At 36.5% G+C, this 22,661-nt stretch overlaps 3 protein-coding genes across 16 annotated transcripts in view; 1 reads left to right on the top strand and 2 right to left on the bottom strand.

Moving 5' to 3' along the window:
- nkd2b (NKD inhibitor of WNT signaling pathway 2b) overlaps nt 1–18,584 on the bottom strand; it is a 62,915-nt gene extending 44,331 nt beyond the window's left edge. For 9 of the 10 annotated variants that reach the window (XR_015510652.1, XR_015510654.1, XR_015510653.1 and 6 more), the window contains exons 1-3: nt 18,331–18,584; nt 10,402–10,428; nt 10,204–10,289 (exon numbers count right to left, since the gene is read on the bottom strand). Coding sequence is in view for 1 of the 10 variants with exons in the window: in NM_001097586.1 (NP_001091055.1) it covers nt 10,204–10,289; nt 10,402–10,428; nt 18,331–18,355 (138 nt within the window). In the remaining 9 variants the exon portion in view is untranslated. 10 annotated transcript variants of the gene reach the window in all.
- Nucleotides 1–22,661, bottom strand: part of smpd5 (sphingomyelin phosphodiesterase 5) — a 706,732-nt gene that overhangs the window by 498,499 nt on the left and 185,572 nt on the right. The window lies entirely within an intron of this gene.
- Nucleotides 1–22,661, top strand: part of brd9 (bromodomain containing 9) — a 164,123-nt gene that overhangs the window by 73,161 nt on the left and 68,301 nt on the right. The gene's annotated exons all lie outside the window — the stretch shown is intronic.

Raw genomic sequence — 22,661 nt, 5'->3', positions numbered from 1 at the left:
GTTGAAAAAGATTCTGAGTAACTATTCTTCAGACCAGGATTATGAAAACACTACACAGATTGTGAATGCATTATGAGGGTTAAACTGACAAGCACTAAAAACAGACTGAAGTAACTCCAACAAGCCTTCAATCAGACCACAACAATGCCTCTTTTATCCCTGCAACTCGTCAAGATGCTGTTAACGAGGGTTCAGTTTACTGCAGAATAAACTTGGCAGCACTGAACTCTAATTATGATGTTTCCAGAAATCAGATAAGACCGAGCAGCTCAATCACACACTCATTCTTCAGATGCAATGCTTTTGTTTTTTGTTTTTATAAACATAAATGTGTGCAATTTGAGAAATTGCAGATAAATTAGCAAAATAATGGCCAGAAAAGGCTTTCTGTGAACAAAAATGCAATGCAAAAATATAAAACTATGCTCAATAAGTCATTTTAATCAACATGTTTTTGTTATTTCATTGATTCATGCAGAACTACATTGAGAGTATAGTCACTGTAAATACATGAAATAATAAATGATCGCTTTTAAACTGATGCCGAGTTCAGACTGCGTGATTTTAGCCCCGATTTTGGCTCGCTGACAGGTTTTGAGAAATCACAGACAAATGCCTGAAATCACAGGCAAATCGGTGCTCGTGCACGTGACAATCACACAGTATAAACTATTAATGACGCGCCTCACAGCAAGAAGGTCGCTGGGTCGAACCTCGGCTCAGTTGGCGTTTCTGTGTGGAGTTTGCATGTTCTCCCTGCGTTCGCTTGGGTTTTCTCCGGGTGCTCCGGTTTCCCCCACAGTCCAAAGACATGCGGTACAGGTGAATTGGGTAGGATAAATTGTCCACAGTGTATGAGTGTGTGTCTGAATGTGTGTGTGGATGTTTCCCAGAGACGGAAGGGCATCTGCTGTGTAAAAACGTGCTGGAAAAGTTAGCGGTTCATTCCGCTGTGGCGACTCTGGATTAATAACAGGACTAAGCCGACAAGAAAATGAATGAATGTTACTGTGCAGTGCTTTGGGGTAGGAGTAGACATTAATAATATAGTAATTTTACTGATAATATGAATAATACTGTGATGGTTGGGATTAGACGTTAATAAAATAAAAGTATTGGGTAATTTTATAAACAATATAAACATTTCATATTAACTTAATAACTTCCATCCATAGCTGTATCCCTTTTAGCAACAACCAAACCCACCATTAACTTTCATAGTATTTCCACATGTTCCAGTTATGGATGTAAGCGGCTACCAGTTTCTAACATTCTTCAGAGTATCTTCTTTATTTATTTATTTTTCTTCTGCTTAGTCTCTTAATTCATCAGGGGTCGCCACAGCGGAATGAACCACCAACTATCCCAGCACATGTTTTACACAGCTGATGCCCTCCTAGCAGCAACCCAGTACTGGGAAACCACACTCATACACTACGGCCAATTTGGTTCATCACTCCCCTATACCGCATGTGTTTGGACTGTTGAGGAAATCAGAGCACCTGGAGGAAACCCACGCCAACACAGGGAGAACATGCAAACTCCATATAGAAATGCCATCTGGCCCAGTCGGGGCTCGAACCAGTGACCTTCTTGCTGAGAGGCCACAGTGCTAACCACTGCTAGCCACAGTGTTGCCCATGTTTCAGTTTCTTTCTAATTGAACAAAAGAAGATAGTAATAGACACCACCATCGAACTTGATTGCATATGGTTACCAGTTTCAAACATTCTTCAAAGTATCCTCTTTCGTGTTCAAAATAACAAAAAACAACTCACAAAGGTTTGGAGGGTGAGTAAATAGTCACAAATTTTTCATTTTTGTCTGAACTTTAGGGCAACCGGTCCTTTTATAAAGCGCACACTTGGTTTAATCAAGAGACTCATGCTTTGGTTATTCATTCCAAGCCAAAATTTGACCAAACTCTGACCTGAAATGTCCTCGAATCCACACCAAAACCTTTAGCTTAAAAAGCCCCCTTAATCAAACACACATCTTTCACTTTAACCTCCTTAAATAAACAGCCTGAATGCATCTTATCGGCAGTAAAAGTCTCCAGCGCTCCTGCTCGCAGCTTCAAACAGCCTTTCAGGTACTTGACGAGTGACAAAACACAAATTAGAGCCAAAAGTCTGATTAAATCAAACACTGGACCTGCCCATTAATGACACATGACGTTCGCTGCGCCGCCGGTGGTTTCCCTTCAAGGCCGCTCTCAGATTTTCCCAAATAACTTTCCCCTTCATGCAGAGAACAACTTTTACAAGGCTTCAGAGTGAGCAGGTTAAACTCACATCAGTTAAAGTGATGCAATGCACAAATAATCTGATGCTGCATGTGAGAAACAGAAGAGACTACTGTCCATTTCAAAGAATCAATTTAGACATGTAAGATTGAGTTTGAATCAATGCTTAACAAAGACAAAATTAAATGAACATGAACAAATCAAACTTTAACAAGTAACTAGGTAAAGTTTGAGTCCTTTACGCTCATTACAATGATTCAATTGAAATGAACAGATGAAGAGAGTTAATAATCTGATGCAGCAAGAAACATACGATTCTGTTCAATTTCAAGGAATCAATTCAGAGATGCAAGATTGAGCTTTGAATCGATTCTTAACATCTACAATATAAGCAAAATCCCAAACAAATATTCAACTAACCTGGTTTACTTTGATTCGTTCAAGTTCATTTTAGTGATTCAATTCAGATTACTTTTTAAATGACTCTTTGAAATGAACAGATTAAGAAATTTAATACACACTTTCTCAAAACGGATTCAAACAAATAACCTGTTAATGGTTGATTCAGTTAATTTGAACGATTCAGTTCAGATTGTCTTTCAATTGACTTATTAAAATGAATGAATAATAAATTTAATGATCTGAAGTAGTGAGAAACATTCTGTTCAATTCAAAGAATCAATTCAGAGATGCAAGATTAGGTTTTGAATCGATTCTTAACAAGGACAATATAATAAACACTCTTATTAAACTTATTAAACTTGATTCATTTAAGTTCATTTCAATGATTCAGTTCAGATTACCTTATATTTGATTCTTTGAAATGAACAGATTACGAGACATAATAATCTGATGCAGTGAGAAACATATGATTCTGTTCAATTCAGAGTCAATTCAGAGACGTAAGATTGAGTTTTGAACCGATTTTTAACAGTGACAATATAAATTCATTCTCAGAAAAGATTCAAACATCTAACCTGTTAAAGTCTGATTCGTTTTAGTTCATTTCAGTTAATTTCAATGATTCAGTGAACATGATTACAGATTAAGATGCAGTAAGAAACATACGATTCTGTTCAATATCATAGAACCAATTGAGTTTTCATTGATTCAAAAGTCAAACTTACATTTATTTTTAATGACAATGTAAACCGATTCTCAGAAAAGATTCAAACAACAAGCTTGTTAAAGCTTAATTCTTTTGCGTTCGTTTTAGTTCATTTCATTGATTCAGTTCAGATTACCTTTCAATTGATTCTTTAAAATTAAGAGATTTAATAATCTGATGCAGTGAGAAACATACGATTCTGTTCAAGTCAAAGAATCAACTCAGAGATGTAAGATTAAATTTCAGTTGATTGTCTGAAATGGACCAATCAGGGAAAAAACACAAAAGTTGTATCTGTTAGTTTGATTCATTCTTTTACATTTGTGTCCATTTACAAATTCAGAAATCTTGACTCCTGATTCATTCACAGAAATGATTCAAAACTAATGAGTTGGACTGATTCAGAGACTGACTTTGGAAGGGATTCTTTGACATAAACAGACTGAACCAATCAAAAATCAACAACAAGAAACAAACGAATCATTAAATAAATTCATTCTTGTAGATCTCTGTCTATTTCGATGAACAAATTCTAGGATTTCTAAGACGTGTCTCTATTTGATTCTTTAAAATTGACAGAATGAATCTGTTCACAAATGATTCAAACTAAACAGTGAGAGTGAAACGGATTCAGTCGAGTCAATTTCTGTCCATTTGATTTAATTGATTTAGAGACGGACTTTGTAATGGATTTTTGGACATATACAGATTAAACCAATCAAAAATCAACAACAACAACAAAAGAATCATTGCTTTGATTCATTATTGTACATTTCTATTTATTTCAATAAACAAATTCTGAGATCTTTGAGACGTGTCTCTTTACTTGATTCTTTAAAATTAACAGAATGAATCTACTTATAAATGATTCAAACTAAACAGTAAGAGTTAAACTGATTCAGTCGAGTCAATTTCTGTCCATTTGATTTAATTGATTCAGCTACGGACTTTGAAATAGATTTTTGGACATATACAGATTAAACCAATCAAAAATCAACATCAACAACAAAAGAATCATTGCTTTGATTCATTATTGTACATTTCTATCTATTTCAATGAACAAATTATGAGAAGTCTCTTTACTTGATTCTTTAAAATGAACAGAATGAATCTACTTATAAATGATTCAAACTAAACAGTAAGAGTTGAACTAATTCAGTCCAGTCAATTTCTGTCCATTTGATTCAATTGATTCAGAGACTGACTTAGGAATGGATTCTTTAATATTGAAATTTTGAATCGATACAGAAAAATGATCAGGTTTGATTCATTCCGGAGAATTCCACAGCATTTCAATGACTTGACTTCCTTGCATTTCAATAAATCAAAGCGAATCAAATATTGATTATTGAAATGATTCTTTTAAATGGACTGAATGATGAAATGATTCAAACTAAGCTGTCAGACTCGGTTTTGACTCGTTACTCATTACACAGTGAATTTCTTTCTGAGACAGACTTGATGCCTTGAAATGGAAAGTTTGAACCAATTCACAAAAATGAATCAATAAAGTGTTTTCTCTGTGTGCAGAGCCAAGCAAAAGTGCATTAAAATTCACTATATTGCTTAATTTCACATATAATCTTCCATTATAAATGCGCAGTTTGCCCAGAAGTGTTTCTGGCACAGTTATGGTATGTTGCTCTTTGCTGTTGATTAGTCATGTTAGAGCTGTCAGCCGGTCTCAGCTTATGAAATATGTCAGAAAAGAGCAATATTGTGTGGCTGTGGAGCGAGACTAAACTCTGCTTGAGAAACGAGAAAGAAAACAAAATGAACCGCACACACTCTAAAAACGCTGGGTTGCTGAAAAGCAACGTTGGGTCAAACATGCACGGCTATAATACAAAATATGACCTATATTCACTGAGAAACGGGTCAAATGGAGTGTACTCATTTGGGCCGTCACGGTGGCGCAGTGGGTAGCAATGCAAGAAGGTGACTGGTTCGAGTCCCGGCTGGGTCATTTGGCATTTCTGTGTGGAGTTTGCATGTTCTCCCCGTGTTGGCGTTGGGTTCCCTCCGCGTGCTCCGGTTTCCCCCACAGTCCAAACACATGTGCTATAGGGGAATTGATGAACTGAATTGGTCGAAGTGTATGAGCGTTAATGAGTGTGTATGGGTGTTTCCCAGTACTGGGTTGCAGCTGGAAGGACATACCCTTTGTGAAACATATGCTGGATAAGTTGGTGGTTTATTCCGCTGTGGTGACCCCGGATTAATAAACAGACTAAGCCGAAAAAAAAAGAATGAATTCATTTTACATGTGATCAACATATATAAACTATTGATTAATTGAATTCACAGAAAAGGTCTTTTATTAATAAGTTGTAATAGTAATATATATATATATATATATAGCATTATCAGGACATAAGATGACTTTGTCAGGGTTCTGCCACTTTGGTCTTGTAAATTCTTGTTTTGGTGGCAGAGCTCTGACACTACTCATGTCTGGTCCTGTTTCTGTGTCTGTGTGCGCGCGCGCCGTCGTGGGTGTACGCAGAGTGTGCGCGCTGCCGCTTGATGTGGCCGCGCGCGCTCTGCGTCCCTCAGACGCACGCGCTCTTGTACTAGTGTTTGTGTTTGTTCTGTCAGCAGCGCGCTGCTTTATTCTCGGCGCCTCCGTCTAGTTGGTTTCAGTTTTGGTTGGCGTTGAGATGAAGCATGTGTGTTGCTTATGTGTGAGCGCACGGTAAGGTGTTTATCTATCGTGTGCTCGTGTCTTGCGTCTCTTTTCAAAGCACGTGGCTCGGTGTTTACATTGTGGTCACGTGCTTTTGTTGTGTGCTTCAGTGTTGTGTTTATTGTCATGAACATGCGGTTAATGAGTTCTCTCATTGGCTGCATGTTCTTGTCCTGTTAAGTGAGCGCATGGCTTGTGTTGTCTCTCTGTGTCATGCGCTCTCCCTTCTATTGTCTTGTCCCACCCTCCTTGTTAACCCATTATTAGTTAATTGTGTTCACCTGTTTGTGTGTTAATTTTGCATTTTATTTTATGTTTATTATTTAATAAATTCCCCATTTTCCTGCACTTGAGTCCTCGCTCCTTTTTCCCCATTTCCCCTCACCAACCCTGACAGACTTATATTATGAGATTTTACTCATATCGCACAGTCATAGTGCACAAAAACAATTGCAGGAGTCCACACAATTAAATCATATAGAGCCTACACAAATCCATTAAGTTAACATAACTAATTTAAGTAGATTGAACACAAATCCATTAAGTTAATATAACTCATTTAAGTAGATTGAACACAAATCCATCAAGTTAACATAACTAATTTAAGTAGATTGAACATAAAACAATTTAGTTTTCCTTAAAAAAATATCTGGAATTGTGTTACTTCAACTCATTTTGAATAAGTAGCTTGAGTAAGCAGCAAAAATAATTATTTGGAGTGTGGGAATGTGGGTTTTGGCACAGAGATGGTGAAGAGTTTTTCTTGCCTATACTCTACAACCGCAACATGAGGATAAACACTATGGGATTGAATTTGGGAATGTTCCCTCATTCTGAATATTAGTCCAACATTTTGTCCATATTTTTGGCCCAACCTTGCATGCATGCTCTAAATAATGAAAAGCACTGCAAACTCCAGACTCTGAATGCATTGTGTATTATTAATGCATCAAAATCCCTGAAGCTGAGCAGCACCAGGGGTCCAACATTTAAAAATCATCCAGTCCAGATCCAAATAATGAACAAAAAATCCAAAGTGAAATCAATTACACAGGAATTATCACCTCTAAGATCTTTATTCTTGCAGTATCTGAGGTCAAAAAGTGTCAAAAGTGCAAGAGTGCAAAAGGTTTTGAACAAAGTTCTTTCTCAGTGCAAAGTTCATTGGCACCTATCAATTCTCCAAAAACACCATGGAGATCCTAATATACAGAATACACAGGCAATAACATTTGCATATATTTTCATTATAACATGTCAGTAAAAAACAAGATTCTCTATGCAACACCATAAAATATGATACCAATGTTTATGTTTCATAAATCACAAATCATATTTTTACTTCTATAAATAAATGCATCCCAAAAACACAACAAAGTCAGTTCCTCATTCATATCAAGGAAAAATATACATGCATTAACCACATATTTAGCCCAAAAATGCATGCATGCCTTGAAGAATACAATGAACTGTTCAGATCAGTTAGTGAGGGGTATTTTTATGCATTATCAAAATCCCTAAAGAATGAGCAGCGCTAAGACATCCAACATTTAAAAAGCATTTTATCCAGTCCAGATCCAAACAAAGTACAAAAATCCAAAGTGAAATCTGCACGCAATTACACAGGGCTTAAATCATCTTTAATATATTTATTCTTGCATTACCTGACATCAAAAAGTGTCAAAAGTGTCAAAAGGTTTTTGAACAAAGCTCTTTCCCAGTGCAAAGTTCATTGGCACCTATCAATACTCCAAAAACACCATGGACATCCTAATATACAGTATACACAGGCAATAAAATATGACAGCATAACATACTCATATAATTTTCATCACTGCATGAAAGTGAAACAAGATTTTCAATGCAACATCAGAAAAGCATAGCAAAATGCGGAGGCCCCCCTGCAGGGATCACTGACGGGGCCCCCAGTTGGGGGGGGCAACGTGGGCAATCGATCACAAATTGAGGAGCGGGGAAGGAAGGCGGGGTGGAGCGACAACGCGGAGAAGCCTTCACAAACTGAGGAGCAATCACAAACCGAAAGCGGCGAGAGCGTCAAAGTAGCCAGAAGTCATTCATTTTCAATGAGAACCGGCGGTGAGGAACAGCGCGGCGCGTCTGAAATCAAGTCAACTTTACGGTATGAACTATGACCAGGCTATGACGCGGTTCGGCGGCAAGCAATCAGAATGAAGTAGTCCACCGCTTGAGAGGAGTTCAGAGAACACAGACCTGTGAACTTTGGTTCTGACCACAGTTGTTCCCAAGAGTTTGATTATTGCGGTTGCCGGATTTTCAATTATTAAAAATCGCAACGTGGGGCCCCCTAATTACGCGGGCGCCCCCCCGCGGTGCATGCCCTGCGGGCCCATCCGCTACGCCACTGCCCCTAACCCCAACCGTCATTGGGTGATGAGCAAATTGAACTAAATTGTACGAATTAGCCACTAAATCAAAAAGTTACGAATTGCCATGAGATTGCATTGGTTAACCACATTTTTTGGCCCAAAAACGCATGCATGCCTTTAATAATGAAGTATTAAGATCAATAATGATCAATGAAGAGAAGCAACACCAGATGTCCAACACTTTAAAAATCATTTCATCCAGTGCACAGATCCAAACAATGTACAAAAATCCAAAGTAAAATCCGCACATGATTATACAGGGCATTGTCTGAAGCCAAAACTGTGTCAAATGTTTCCAAAACAAAGCCTCAGTGCAAAGTTCATTGGCACCTATCAATACTCAAAAACCATCATGGACATCCTAATATACAGAATACACAGGCTCTAAAATACTGTATGACACCATAACATATTGATTTAATTTCATCATAACCCATAACCCATCTCAGTGAAACAAGATCCTCAATGCAACACCAAAAAAGATGGTACCGAAAGATGTTTATTCATGTTTATAAGTATTCTTTTCATAAATCACCTTTCATATTTTTACTTCTATAAATAACTGCATCCCAAAACCACAACAAAACCAACTCCTCATTCATACCAAAGGAAAATAAAGATGCGTTAGACACTTTTTTGCCCCAAAATGCATGCATGCCTTGAATAATACAATGAACTGCAAACACCCACAGTTAGTGATGGGTAATTTTATGCATCATCAAAATCACTGAAGAGGAGCAGCTTCGAGATGTAAAACATTTAAAAATCATTTCATCCAGTGCACAGAACCACACAAAGTACGAAAATCCAAAGTAAAATCCACACATGATTACACAGGGCTTAAATCACCTCCAAAATCTTTATTCTTGCATTGTCTGAGGCCAAAAAAAAGTGCAAGAGTGCAAAAGGTTTTTGAACAAAGTTCTTTCCCAGAGCAAAGTTCATTGGCACCTATCAATACTCAATAAACACCATGGATATCCCAGCCTGATCTCACAAGAAAATGTAAGTATTCTACGTTTTGCCAGTTTAGTGGCTAATTCGTACGAATTCGTACGAGTTCAGTCGTACGAAATTGTGCGAATTTAAAAAGGAGGCGTGGCACCTAACCCCACCCCTAAACCCAACTGTCATTGGGGGATGAGCAAGTCGTACCTAATTGTACGAATTAGATCGTACGAATTCTTACGAATTAGCCCCTAAATCAAAAAGTTACGATTTGCCGTGAGATTGTGTTGGATATCCATATATACAGTATACACAGGCAATAAAATATGACACATACTGATATATTTTCATCACTGCATGTCAGTGAAACTAGATTCTCAATGCAACATCAAACAAAAGATGGTACCAATGTTCATATACATCCATTCCTTTAAAATTACCAATCATATTTTCACTTTTATAGCTAAATGCATCACAAAAACACAACAAAACCATCTCCTCATACATACCAAGGAAAAATAAAGGTCCAAAAATGCGTGCATGCCTTAAATAATACAATGCAAAATCGAAGTTTTGTTAAATATCAGTTATCGTTGTGTATTTTTATGCACTTTGGCCCAAATTGCACGCATCCTTTGAAAATCTTTCTGCATATCAGAATACATTACCAACATGCAAATCACTCTTTATGTTTTGCATAATGTTCAATGCTCAACATTCATTTTCAGGTGGCTTTTTTAGGAAAGATCCAAAAACAGATACCAGGACTGAGATATGAAGCAAATGAACAAAACCAGATGTTTCTTACCTTATAATCTTTCAGATTGTTGCCATATCGCTCGTCTTCTTCAGCTGCTCTTTTTGCAATGAAGCCATTCACAACAAAACTATCTCCTGGAAGTGAGTGAAAATGCAAAGGAAATTAGGAAACGCTCCGAAATGGAGAAAGAGTTCATTTTAGCTTTTACAGAAATAGATTCAAAACTGTGTCAGATGCAAAACTTACCCTCAGGATTTTCCCGACGTTTACAAGCTGCAACCAAAAACAAAAAACAGAGCATTATTAATAATAACGTTTATGCATTTTTCGAAAATGTATGAGCATTTCAGGAGCAAGCATGCTGAAAAATGGACATGCAGAAACATAATATATCTAAATCACTCAACACACAAGCTGATGTTTGGATTTTACTGATATTAAAATGTGTCATATTTCTCCACTATGCAACATGTATTTTAAAATATTACCAAAAATGTCTGTTTACATATTCATTTATAGACACTAGTATTAAAAATATATGCAAATACTACAATCCATCAAAAAGTTTAGGATTTGATCATTTGTTATTACAGTAATGACAACTAATCTACTAAAATACATCAATTATGTTCAAATGTTTATTCTAATATAGATGTGACTAAACTTCTAAATGATAATATGACTACATTTATTTTTCCAACCCTTTAAATTAAGACAAAAAATAGAATAAAATGTTTTTAAAATGTATTTCTTTTAGAACTGAAGGCAAAAACCTGATAATTATCCATGATAACATTTAGGCATTTCTGAAAATGTATGAGCATTTAAGAGCATGCATGGTGAAAAATGGCCATAAATGTAAAACATGGCAACACATATACTTAACAAGCAAGTTTGGATTTACATTTAGTCATTTAGCAGACGCTTTTATCCAAAGCGACTTACAAATGAGGACAAGGAAGCAATTTACACAACTAAGAGCAACAATGAATAAGTGCTGTAGGCAAGTTTCAGATGTGTAAAGTCTAAGAAGGAAAGAAGGAAAGCATTAGTAATTTTTATTTATTTATTTGTAGTACAGTTAGCGGTGGAGCCAGAGAGGCAATTGCAGATTAGTAAGTGAAGTGGAGACTAAATAGTTGAGTTTTTAGTCGTTTCTTGAAGACCGCGAGTGACTCTGCTGTTCTGATGCAGTTAGGGAGTTTATTCCACCAACTGGGCAGATTGAATGCGAGAGTTCGCGAAAGTGATTTCTTCCCTCTTTGGGATGGAACCACGAGGCGACGTTCATTCACAGAACGCAAGTTTCTGGAGGGCACATAAATCTGCAGAAGTGAGAGCAGATAAGAAGGAGCAAAGCCAGAAGTCACTTTGTAAACATCAGAGCTTTGAATTTGATGCGAGCAGCAACTGGCAGCCAGTGCAAATGGATGAGCAGCGGAGTGATATGTGCTCGTTTAGGGTCATTAAAGACCACTCGTGCTGCTGCGTTCTGAAGCAGCTGAAGAGGCTTGATAGAGTTAGCTGGAAGCCCGGCTAGTAGAGAGTTACAATAATCCAATCTGGAGAGAACAAGAGCTTGAACAAGGAGTTGAGCTGCATGTTCAGATAGGAAGGGTCGGATGTTTCTGATGTTGTAGAGTGTGAATCTGCACGATCGAGCAGTTCTAGAAATGTGGTCAGAGAAGTTTAGTTGGTCATCAATCGTTACTCCAAGGCTTTTCAGCATTTTGGATGCAGTAATGGTTGCCCCATTCATCTGGATTGAAAAGTTATGGTGTAGAGTCGGGTTGGCAGAAACTTCAAGCATTTCTGTTTTCGTGAGGTTAAGCTGAAGATGATGATCTTTCATCCAGTGTGAAATATCCAACAGGCAGGCTGAGATGCGAGCAGGAACCGAGGGATCATCAGGATGAAAAGAGAGGTATAGCTGGGTATCATCAGCATAGCAGTGGTAGGAGAATCCATGTTTCTGGATGACTGATCCTAAAGATGATGTGTAGATGGAGAAGAGAAGTGGCCCAAGAACAGAGCCCTGTGGTAGCCCAGTGTTTAGATGCTGTAGGTTGGACACCTCTCCCCTCCAAAACACCCTGAATGACCTGTCAGAGAGGTAAGATCTGGACCACTGAATAACAGTGCCCGCAACGCCCAGTGACTCAAGCGTAGAAAGCAGGATCTGGTGGTTTACAGTGTCAAAAGCAGCTGATAAATCCAGCAAGATGAGGACTGATGATTTAGAGTCTGCTCTTCCGGCTGTAACCCAGTACTGGGAAACACCCATACACACTCACTCATTCACACACACTCATACACTACACCCAATTTAGTTCATCAATTCCCCTACAGCGCATGTGTTTGGACTTGTGGGGAAAACCGGAGCACCCGGAGGAAACCCACGCCAACACGGGGAGAACATGCAAACTCCACACTGAAATGCCATTTGATCCAGCCAGGACTGAACCAGTGGTCTTCTTGCTGTGAGGCCACAGTGCTGACTACTGAGTTAACGTGTGGCCACTTGGTCCAACATGGTTTTATCAAATAAAAGTTTAAACACATTTGTATTTTTATTTAAAGAGCCCATATTATGGGTTTTTGAAAATTCCCCTCCATGTAGTGTGTAACACAGCTCTAAGTGAAGTAAAGTATCCAGCTAAGGCTTAAATCTGTTAGTGTACAGTGTTTAAAACGGTTGATTCATCTATAAAAGAGTCGACTCATAGTGCTTTAAACAAGTCGCCTTGATACCGATTCATTAGGTGTTTCGCCATGACGTACGAACGAAACCAAGTTATTCACGTGCACGCGCAAACCCGGGAGATTTCAAACCTGAGGCCCCGCCCTCTGACGCAGAAACCCAGACACACACACAAACACAAATACACAAACATGCCGGTCGATTGAAGTCACACTGCAGATGGATATATTGAGTCTCTACCCAAAGATGAAACCTCAGCATTATAGCCAAGCAGTTGGACACTACTGGAAACTTCTGGAAACTACAGGCTACAAAGAATACTTCATCAGCGTTTGTTAAAGGAAGGATCAGTAAAGAGTAACTTACTGCTGGACGTCAGGATGGATTTTTCTTCCTCCATTTCTCAAGTGTAAGTACGTGCGATTAAAGTTGCCTCATTTACTCTAGCTTGCAAATGTATTTAGTTGTGATTTGTTACTTGTAACCGCGTGTACTGTATCAGGTTAACTGGCTATTCTCTTATCGCGTGCAAAGTCACGTTAAAAACGTGACGCGTGCTGCTTTGTTAACGGAGCTCCGTGGACGAGGAGAAGTGTCTGTGTGTGCGTGTGCGCGCGCTGTCGTCCGGAGGTGTGTGTGTTTGTGCGCGCGCGCGTTGTCGTCCGGAGCAGGGTTTAGTGCGTGTGTGTGTGTGTGCAATATGTGTGTGTGTGTCTGTGAAAAGAGCAGAGTGAGAAGCTAGGAGATCTCCTCAACTGTTTTTGGAGTTTTTGCTCAATAAAATAGTTAGTCGTCTGAATTTTCAAGTCCATAGTCTGTATTTACATTGACCCACTGGCAGCTAAAATCCACGCCTACACTATCGAGCGTGTATGAACTGTGATTACTTTTATATTGCTGATTAGCTGTTTGGCTTTTCACTCTCTGACTGAAGGCAGTCGACCAATCGCAACAGACTGTCATCGGTCCAATCAGCGCAGATTAGCTTCGCGCTAAGGAGGGGTTTGGGGAGAAATGAATCACTGGACGATTCATACAGGAGTCGCTGGGATAATTAGCTAAAAATAAATGCAGATTATAAGACCATGAAAGTGTTTTTTTGACCTTGCATGCATATTAAACTGTTGTTGTAGACCCTTACAACCAAGATATGACCCTATTTCATGCATAATATGGGCTCTTTAATCTAAACTCAAAGCTCTGATAATATTATGCACGTCTATTATGTGTCGTAAACTTCAAAGCCTCTTAGTTTTATTTGAAGTTATTCTAAATAAACTAAAAGAGACATATTAACATATCCCATGAGTAGGCCCACACGGAATCTGCGCGCGCAGAATTCCGCAGATTTTCCGCAATTTTCCGCAGAATTCCGCAGATTTTTAGCCCATTATTAATTCTGTTTATTTACTTGACTAAATGTGTAAATCTGAATTTATTCAGTTTTTATTCAGTAATTTATTACTTTTTATTTAATATATTAAGGTTTTAGTTATAATACTCCGCTGGATACTCCCAAAATAATTCCGCAGAAATCCGCAGATTTTTACCAAAATTCTCAGCAAAAGTAGCAAAAAACGTCCGCAGATTCCATCTGGCCCTGCCCATGAGTTGCATATTCAGTTGATTGAGACTGATCTCAGAACTCATTTCAGGACAGTTATTGCTCACAGAGCAAAGCAGCAAACTGCAGATTTGCTAATTAAGCTGCCAACACCCAAAGCATGTGTGCTTCTGCAAGATGGTAATCTCAAAACTCAAAGCCTTACATCAAACTCCTCTAAATCTTCAAACTAATGTGAAGATTAATCTCTAACAAGTCTTTTTATTAACTTTAAACACCTAAGATTACTTTTATTGTCAACATTTACCCCTCTTACTTCAATCCCAAGCATGCACAACATGCTGGAAAGTGGGAACTACAAATCCCCTAAGCAGGTAGTTGGACCAACACAATTCCTCATGTTGCCCCAACACAAAACGCTTAAGTTAATGGTTTACAGATTTAACAGACTGAACATAAAAGAATTAAATTGGCCAAAGAAATGACAAGAATTGTGTTTCAGCTCATTTTAAACAGGTAGTTTGCAGTGGCTTAGCGGACGGGCCCGCAGGGCACGCACCGCGGGGGGGCCCCGCGTGATTAGGGGGCCCCACGTCGTCGCGATTTTTAATAATTGAAAATCCAGGAACCGCAATAATCAAACTCTTGGGAACAACTGTGGTCGGAACCAAAGTTTACAGGTCTGTGTTCTCTGAACTCCTCTCAAGCGGTGGACTACTTCATTCTGATTGCTTGCCGCCGAACTGCGTCAATGAAGACGCGCCGCTGTTTCTCGCCGCCGGTTCTCGTAAAAAATGAATGACTTCTGGCTACTTTGACGCTCTCGCCACTTTCGGTTTGTGATCGCTCCTCAGTTTGTGAAGGATTCCCCGCGTTGTCACGCCACTCCGCCTCCTTTCCCTGCTCCTCAATTTGTGACATAGATATATACACTAGATATCGCATAGGGACCCTGAGCATGCGTCTATAGTGCCGCCACATTGGTACAGTGCTCCCAGAACAAATGTCATTCAACCGCACTAGTCAAGACAGTGTTATTACGTGAAGATGCTCGACTTAAGCGCCGTCTACGAGTGTAGTAACGAGAAAACAAAGAAAACAAAGCACAAAGGCAGAACATTTCATAGGATTAAGTTTTTTACGTTTTTGTATGTTTTGAAATTTGTGCTAAACAGGTAATGTTATTGATGATAATAGCTATAGTCACTTACTGCATTCACCATAAGGTAAAGTAGCACTAACTCGCACTAAACACTCGGTTTATGCTAGGTTTGTTGAATAAATCAGCAAACAATGCCAAAGAAATATGACAAAGAGATACTGTGGTGCCAGAAACTTGTATTATTGTCGGCTAGTGAACGAGTCGTTCATAACGGAGATTCATTCACAAACAAATCGCTCCCTCCGTCAGTATGAGCAGTGAAAGCAGGAGAGGAGCTGTATTTCAGCACACGATTAGATCAAATTTAACAGGGAGAGTGAATAGTACATTTCCATACACACAAACACAAGCTTTTTGTCAGGAATGCCCGTGCGATAAGTGATCCATCAATGTAGAAAAGGGATGTCAAATAAAAATTTTCATCATTAAAAAAAATGCATACTAACATCCAGGAAAACTCCCGATCATAGACATATGTGTATATATGTATATCTATGTGTATACCCCCCCCCCCCCCCCCCCCCCCCCCCCCCCCCCGCCTTCAACTGGGGGCCCCGTCGGTGATCCCTGCAGGGGGGCCTCCGCATTTTGCGCTACGCCACTGGTAGTTTGAACAAGCAGTAGTAATCATTTTGAGTCTATAGGTGTGACTACATTTATGAAAGATAATATAACTACAAAAAACATTCTAAAAATTCCTTTAAAATTAGGATAAATAAATAAAAAGTTTAAAGGGAATAAATCTTTTAGAGCTAAAGGCAAACCCCTGATAATTATTCATAATAACATTTATGCATTTTATGAAAATGGATGAGCATTTCAAGAGCATTAATTTTATTTTTTGATAAAAAAAAAGCTGCAAAAGTTTTTACAAATCAGTCAATATAATATCTTAAATAAATGATCTTTGAATATTTATTCTGTGTATTTATTAATATATACAAATATAATCATATTTTCATTACAAGTGAATAAAAACATACAAATGAATTACTGCAATACAGTTAAACGTTATTGTACACGTAAGGTGTCCTTGTTACAGTGCAAAATAATTTAACTACTGAATAACTATTTATTCCATGTATTTACTATGTTTAGAGTCAGGTTCACACTGAACAACACATAAATGGGCCAAAGAAATGACAAGAATTGTGTTTCAGCTCATTTTAAATAGATAGTTTGAACAACCAGCAGTAATCTTTTTTGAGTCTATAGGTGTGACTACATTTATGAAAGATGATATTACTAAAAAATATTCAAAAAATTCCTTTAAAATTAGGATAAAAAAAAATAAAAAGATGAAATGCATTATATATTTTAGAGATAAAGGCGACCCCCTGATAATTATTCATAGTAACATTTATGCACTTTTGAACATGATCATTTCAAGAGTATGAATGATTAAAAATGACCAAATTATTTATAGTTTTAATGATTTCTTTTTCCTATTTTGATAAAAAGCTGCAGAACTTCTTACAAATCAGTCAATATAATATCTTAAATAAATGATCTTTAAATATTTATATACAAATATATTAATATTTTCATTATAAGTGAATAAAAACATACAAATGAATTACTACAACGGAGTTAAACGTCATTGTAGGTGTCCTTGTTACAGTGCAAAATAATTGAACTACTGAATAACTATTTATTACATGTATTTACTATATATTTTGAGTCAGGTTCACACTGAACATACACTGTAAAAGATGCAGGGTTCCACACAATTTATTCATGTTGTCCCAACACAAATCGATTAAGTCAATGTAACACTTTAGGTAGTTTGAACAAGCAGCAGTAATCTTTTTTGAGTCTATAGGTGTGGCAAAATTTATGAAAGATGATATTACTACAAAAATATTCTAAAGATTCCTTTAAAATTATGATAAATAAATAAAAAGTTTAAAGGGAATAAATCTTTTAGAGCTAAAGGCAAACCCCTGATAATTATTCATAATAACATTTATGCATTTATGAAAATGGATGAGCATTTCAAGATCATGAACGATTAAAAATGACCAAATTATTTAAAGTTTTGATGATTTCTTTTTCATATTTTGATAAAAAAAGCTGCAAAAGTTCATACAAATAAGTCAACTTAATATCCTAAATAAATGATCATCAAATAGTTATATACAAATATGTTAATATTTTCATTATAAGTGAATAAATACACTAAATACAAGTGAATGTACAACAAGTACAAAAGAGTTACTACAATACAGTTAAACGTTATTGTACACGTAAGGTGTCCTTCTTACAGTGCAAAATAATTTAACTACTGAATAACTATTTCTTACATGTATTTACTATATGTTTAGAGTCAGGTTCAGGGATATTTGCATATACATTTTCTTGTCGGCTTAATTCAGGGTCGCCACAGCGGAATGAACCGGCAACTTATCCAGCAAGTTTTTACGCAGCGGATGCCCTTCCAGCCGCAACCCATCTCTGGGAAAATATTTGCATATAATTATACATAGCCCAATTAAGAGTACTTACTACTTTAGTTAATATGCTTAATATGGACACCTAAAAATAAAGTGTTGCCCAATACAAATATTACTAATTAAACACTCTTAAAAAAAAGAAGAAAAAAAAGAAGTTGAGTTTATTAATGCCATTATATATCTTTAGATCAAAGCCCTTATAAAAAAGACAAAACAAAATTAGTATAACTCAAAGTCACTCATAAACAATTCACATAAGTGTACATTTAATATGCAGAGATTATGGAAGTCGTACCATGTTTGGAGTGAAGTTTCCCCATTGTATCGGAGCTTGTGTCAGAAGTTGTGCATCTCTCGCTCGCGGTTGCTACATTGTATCCACTTCAAAGCGATTAGAACGCAAACCGCGCGAATTCCGGAAACGCGCGAACGCTGTTAACCGCCAAAAAAGCGTTCACTGTGAAACAATAACGCAGAGGAGTAAAGAAGAGCGTCTCAAGAAGTAGAAGGAGCTCACGAGATGATCTTTTGGGGAGATGAAGATGAAGTGAAGGAGAAACACACACCTCCAGTCCAGCCCCCTCAGCATCACTGACGCCCTCTACTGACAACAAACACTACTGCAAGCTGCTTACCTGATATCAGCAGTTCAATTTTCACTATAGCTAAAATGATAAGAATACTTGATATCAATTAAATTGTCACTAGTTTACATGCTAATGGGACATTCCACCAGAAATTCAATATCTGTTCTTGAAATAAAACATAAATACAATGAATAAAATGTGTTTCATGCCAAACAAATGTCTAAAATGGACTGATGGTTGATTTCTCTGAGTTGTTCTGTAAAGGAGTATGTCATTCATTTGGTCCTCTGTTTGTTTTTCTTTATTAAAAACATTTTACAAATGTACAAACCCTGTCATTTTCCTTGTCCCCAGCCCAACTGAAGCTACAGATTTAATACTAAAACCTGTTATGTAGAAAAATAACTTCAGAAATAGCAAGTTTAAGTTGTTAAGTTGTATGATTTTTTTTTTGGAAAAGGACAAGCTTAAAGGTCACAGTGAAAATGTACATGTCTCGTAGAATGTCCTTAATAATACCTGATGTCAACAATTCAGTCTTCACTTGTTAAATTGCTAATATCAACAACTCAATTTTCCCTGGTCAGTTCACACAGGCTCGCCAAAACTGGACAATAGAAGATTGGAGAAACGTTGCCTGCTCTGATGAGTCTCCATTTCTGCTGACACATTCAGATGCTCGGGTCAGAATTTGGCATCAACAACATGAAAGCATGGATCCATCCTGCCTTGTGTCAGCGCTTCAGGCTGGTGGTGATGGTGTTATGGAGAGGGGGAGATTTCTTTTAAATATTTCCCAAATGTTGTTTAACAAATTCAGGAATTTTTTTACAGTATTTCCTATAATATTAGTTCTTCTGGAGAAAGTTATTTGTTTTATTTCACCTAGAATAAAATGAGTATATATATATATATATACTACATAAACACCATTTTATGTTTTTATGTAAAAAATAAAGTTTAAATGTTATATTTTTAATGATTAACAGCGTGAATGACTAGTAAGTACTGGGATAATCAGTTATTCCATTAAACAGCTTTGGTTATCCCATAGCAGACCCGTAGCCAGCCTGGTATAAGGGATGGTTCTTTTTCTTAAAAAGTGGACCTTATTGCAGTTATTCACAACATTTACAATGTATAAGATTTAAATACTGTATTTTAGTGACATTTTAAGCAATATTTTTAGCTGGAATAGCTAAAAATATGATCATCATAACGACACATTTAATGTGCCAAAACATTTCCTATTTTATCTCCTATTTTAAAATATTAAAGAAAAAATAACAAATACTTATTTTTCGAATGCAAATTCATTAGATCATAAATCATTAGAAATAAAAGGAATCTGTTGGAAGTTTTAAGTTAAAAACTGTAGCCTATTGTAGCCGTAACATTTAAACTGGCCAGAACATTCAACCGTCCACAGACAGAAATTGAATAATAAAAAATTAAAACATAATTATAATAAAAGAGCTTCACAATTTTTCTAGCCTCTCTTGTAATAAAAGCACATTTGATTAGATTGAAAATTCATAAATAGCAAAAATAGCCATATTAGTTTCATGTTAATTTTAATAAAGGAGTCTGCTTGGTCTTAAAGACTTTTTCATACATATATATATATATATATATATATATATATATATATATATATATATATATATATATATATAAACACCATTTTATGATTTTATGTAAAAAATAAAGTTTAATGTTATATTTTTAATGATTAACAATGTGAATGACTAATAAGTTCTGCGATAATCAGTTATTCCATTAAACAGCTTTGGTTATCACATAGCATAATTTGGCTATTTGAATAATAAAAAATTAAAACATAATAATGATAAAAGAGCTTCACAATTTTTCTAGCCTCTTTTTTAATAAAAGTTCATCTGATTTGATTGAAAAATCATGGATAACAAAAATAGCCATATTAATATAGGAGTCAGCTTGGTCATAATAAGTCAAAATAAGACAAATGAGCTCATGTATGGGATAAATTCTGGACCTTTGTCATTGAGGGTAGGGTCACCCCCATCACCCCCCCCCCCCCCCCAAAACAAAACATATAGATCATATTTATCATCATTTGACAGTAACGGAGGAACGTCACAAAATGTAGCGAAGTAAGAGTACTGATTTTTCTCTTATAATTTACTTTGGTAAGAGTAAAAGTTCACATATATAAATGTACTCAAAAAGTACACGACGTTACCCTATAATTTTACTCAAGAAAATGTAACGAAGCAAATGTAATTCGTAACTACCCACCTCTGAAAACTCCAGATCTATAATCCTCTTAGTCTATGCTGACATTATCTTCAGCAGCTCAAACACTCTAATGGCTAATGGACAGATGGCTGCTTCTCACTCAGGGCTGCTGTTTATGCTAATGAAGGAGAGATGGTCGCTAAATACAGTTTACATTGTATAAAAACAATGGAAACCTATGGAATGTCCACATAATTCACAGAAACAAACCTGTGTGTGTGTGTGTGTGTGTGTGTGTGTGTGTGTGTGTGTGTGTGTGATTCATCGGTTTACAAAAACACCTTTATAATCTCTCACCAGACTGTATAAACTTGCTCTACCACTGAAACCACTTTCCTTTTTATAGGTGACGTGGATTTTCTGGCTCGTTATCTCCTGTGAAAGATGCTTGTCAGCTTATAATTATCGCAGTTGCTAAACTATTACGATAAGGGCGTGACAACAGTAATCAAGGTTGCAAATGCAGCTTTTATTTAAAGGCTGGCCATACAGGCAGGGGTCAAGCAGGAGCAAACAACAGGGGAAGTGCATAAGTGTGATCCAATAACACAGGAGATCTGTCAGGACAGGCAGAAAACAATGCTAGGGTCTGTTCTTCGTAGGTGGATTACTCAGTTAGCTGGCTTTGGTTATTGATGATTTGACACGATCCAGGATTGCTTCGTTCTTCAAAACTCACCTGAGAGTTGTTGTCATAGCAACAGTTCTGGTAGCTCAAACCTGCCAGGGAGCAGCAGCTTATTTCACATAAACAAGTTTAGATCGTGTCAGTTCAAGCAAAGATAATCCTCAAAATGTTTACTTACAGTACAGATATGGCTACTGAAAATGCACGAGTGATTTTAAAAAATATTGCACGTCTCCACAGTAAAGCAGAACATGATCTAACCAGCATGATCTCACGAGAAAACGTAAGTATTTTACGTTTTGCCAGTTTAGTGTCTAATTCGTACAAATATATATATATATATATATATATATATATATATATATATATATATATATATATATATATATATATATACACACACACACACGCAACTCATCTGCAAGCTCAGTGATAGTCCATTTATAAAAGACACAGGATGGTTATCAGGGTGTTTGTGCAGCATGCCTCTGTTCAGATAAAATTAATAGTTAATTTTTATTTTAAAATACTATGACTTATTGAAATACGTACGAACAATTGTATCGATGCCTCCCTCACTTGAAATGATTGTGGTAAAACTTCGGGAAGTGGAAGTATTATGGTTTTAACAATATTAAAACTTTCTTTTCAGAAAAGTGTTCAGTAAAGCAACGTAATGCTTGCATGTGATGTCAAAATGAAGGTTGTTTCTTTTAAAACATGCTAACAAAAAATAAATATATAGCATAAAACCGGCTCTTATATGAGAAATATGTTGTGTTAATAAGGAAAATGTGTCTTAACAAAATCCAGTTATAACAAGAAAATACCTTTATAACATTATTAAGTGGGAAAAAATAGTAGGCTAGCAGGTCAGTATTGCGTCACCGTAAATGGGTCGGCCTATCTGGTTTCGTAATATAAAAAAACAAGTTTTTATTCGTTTTTGTTTCCTGGAGATTTTTTTTTTTATTCGAAATAAAAAATGAAAATCAAATAATTTTTGAATTTTGCTTTTCTGTTTTTCACCTTGAAAAAGAAAAACGAGAATTTTTTTTTAATTTTAATTTTAAAATTCAAAAAACAAAATCAAAAACGCATTGAATTTCAATTTTCATTTTTTAACTTTAAAAA

The sequence above is a fragment of the Danio rerio genome, chromosome 16, assembly GCF_052040795.2.
Source record: "Danio rerio strain M-AB ecotype USA chromosome 16, GRCz13ab, whole genome shotgun sequence".
In the NCBI taxonomy this organism is placed as follows: Eukaryota; Metazoa; Chordata; class Actinopteri; order Cypriniformes; family Danionidae; genus Danio; species Danio rerio.
This window is presented reverse-complemented; position numbering and strand designations above follow the sequence as displayed.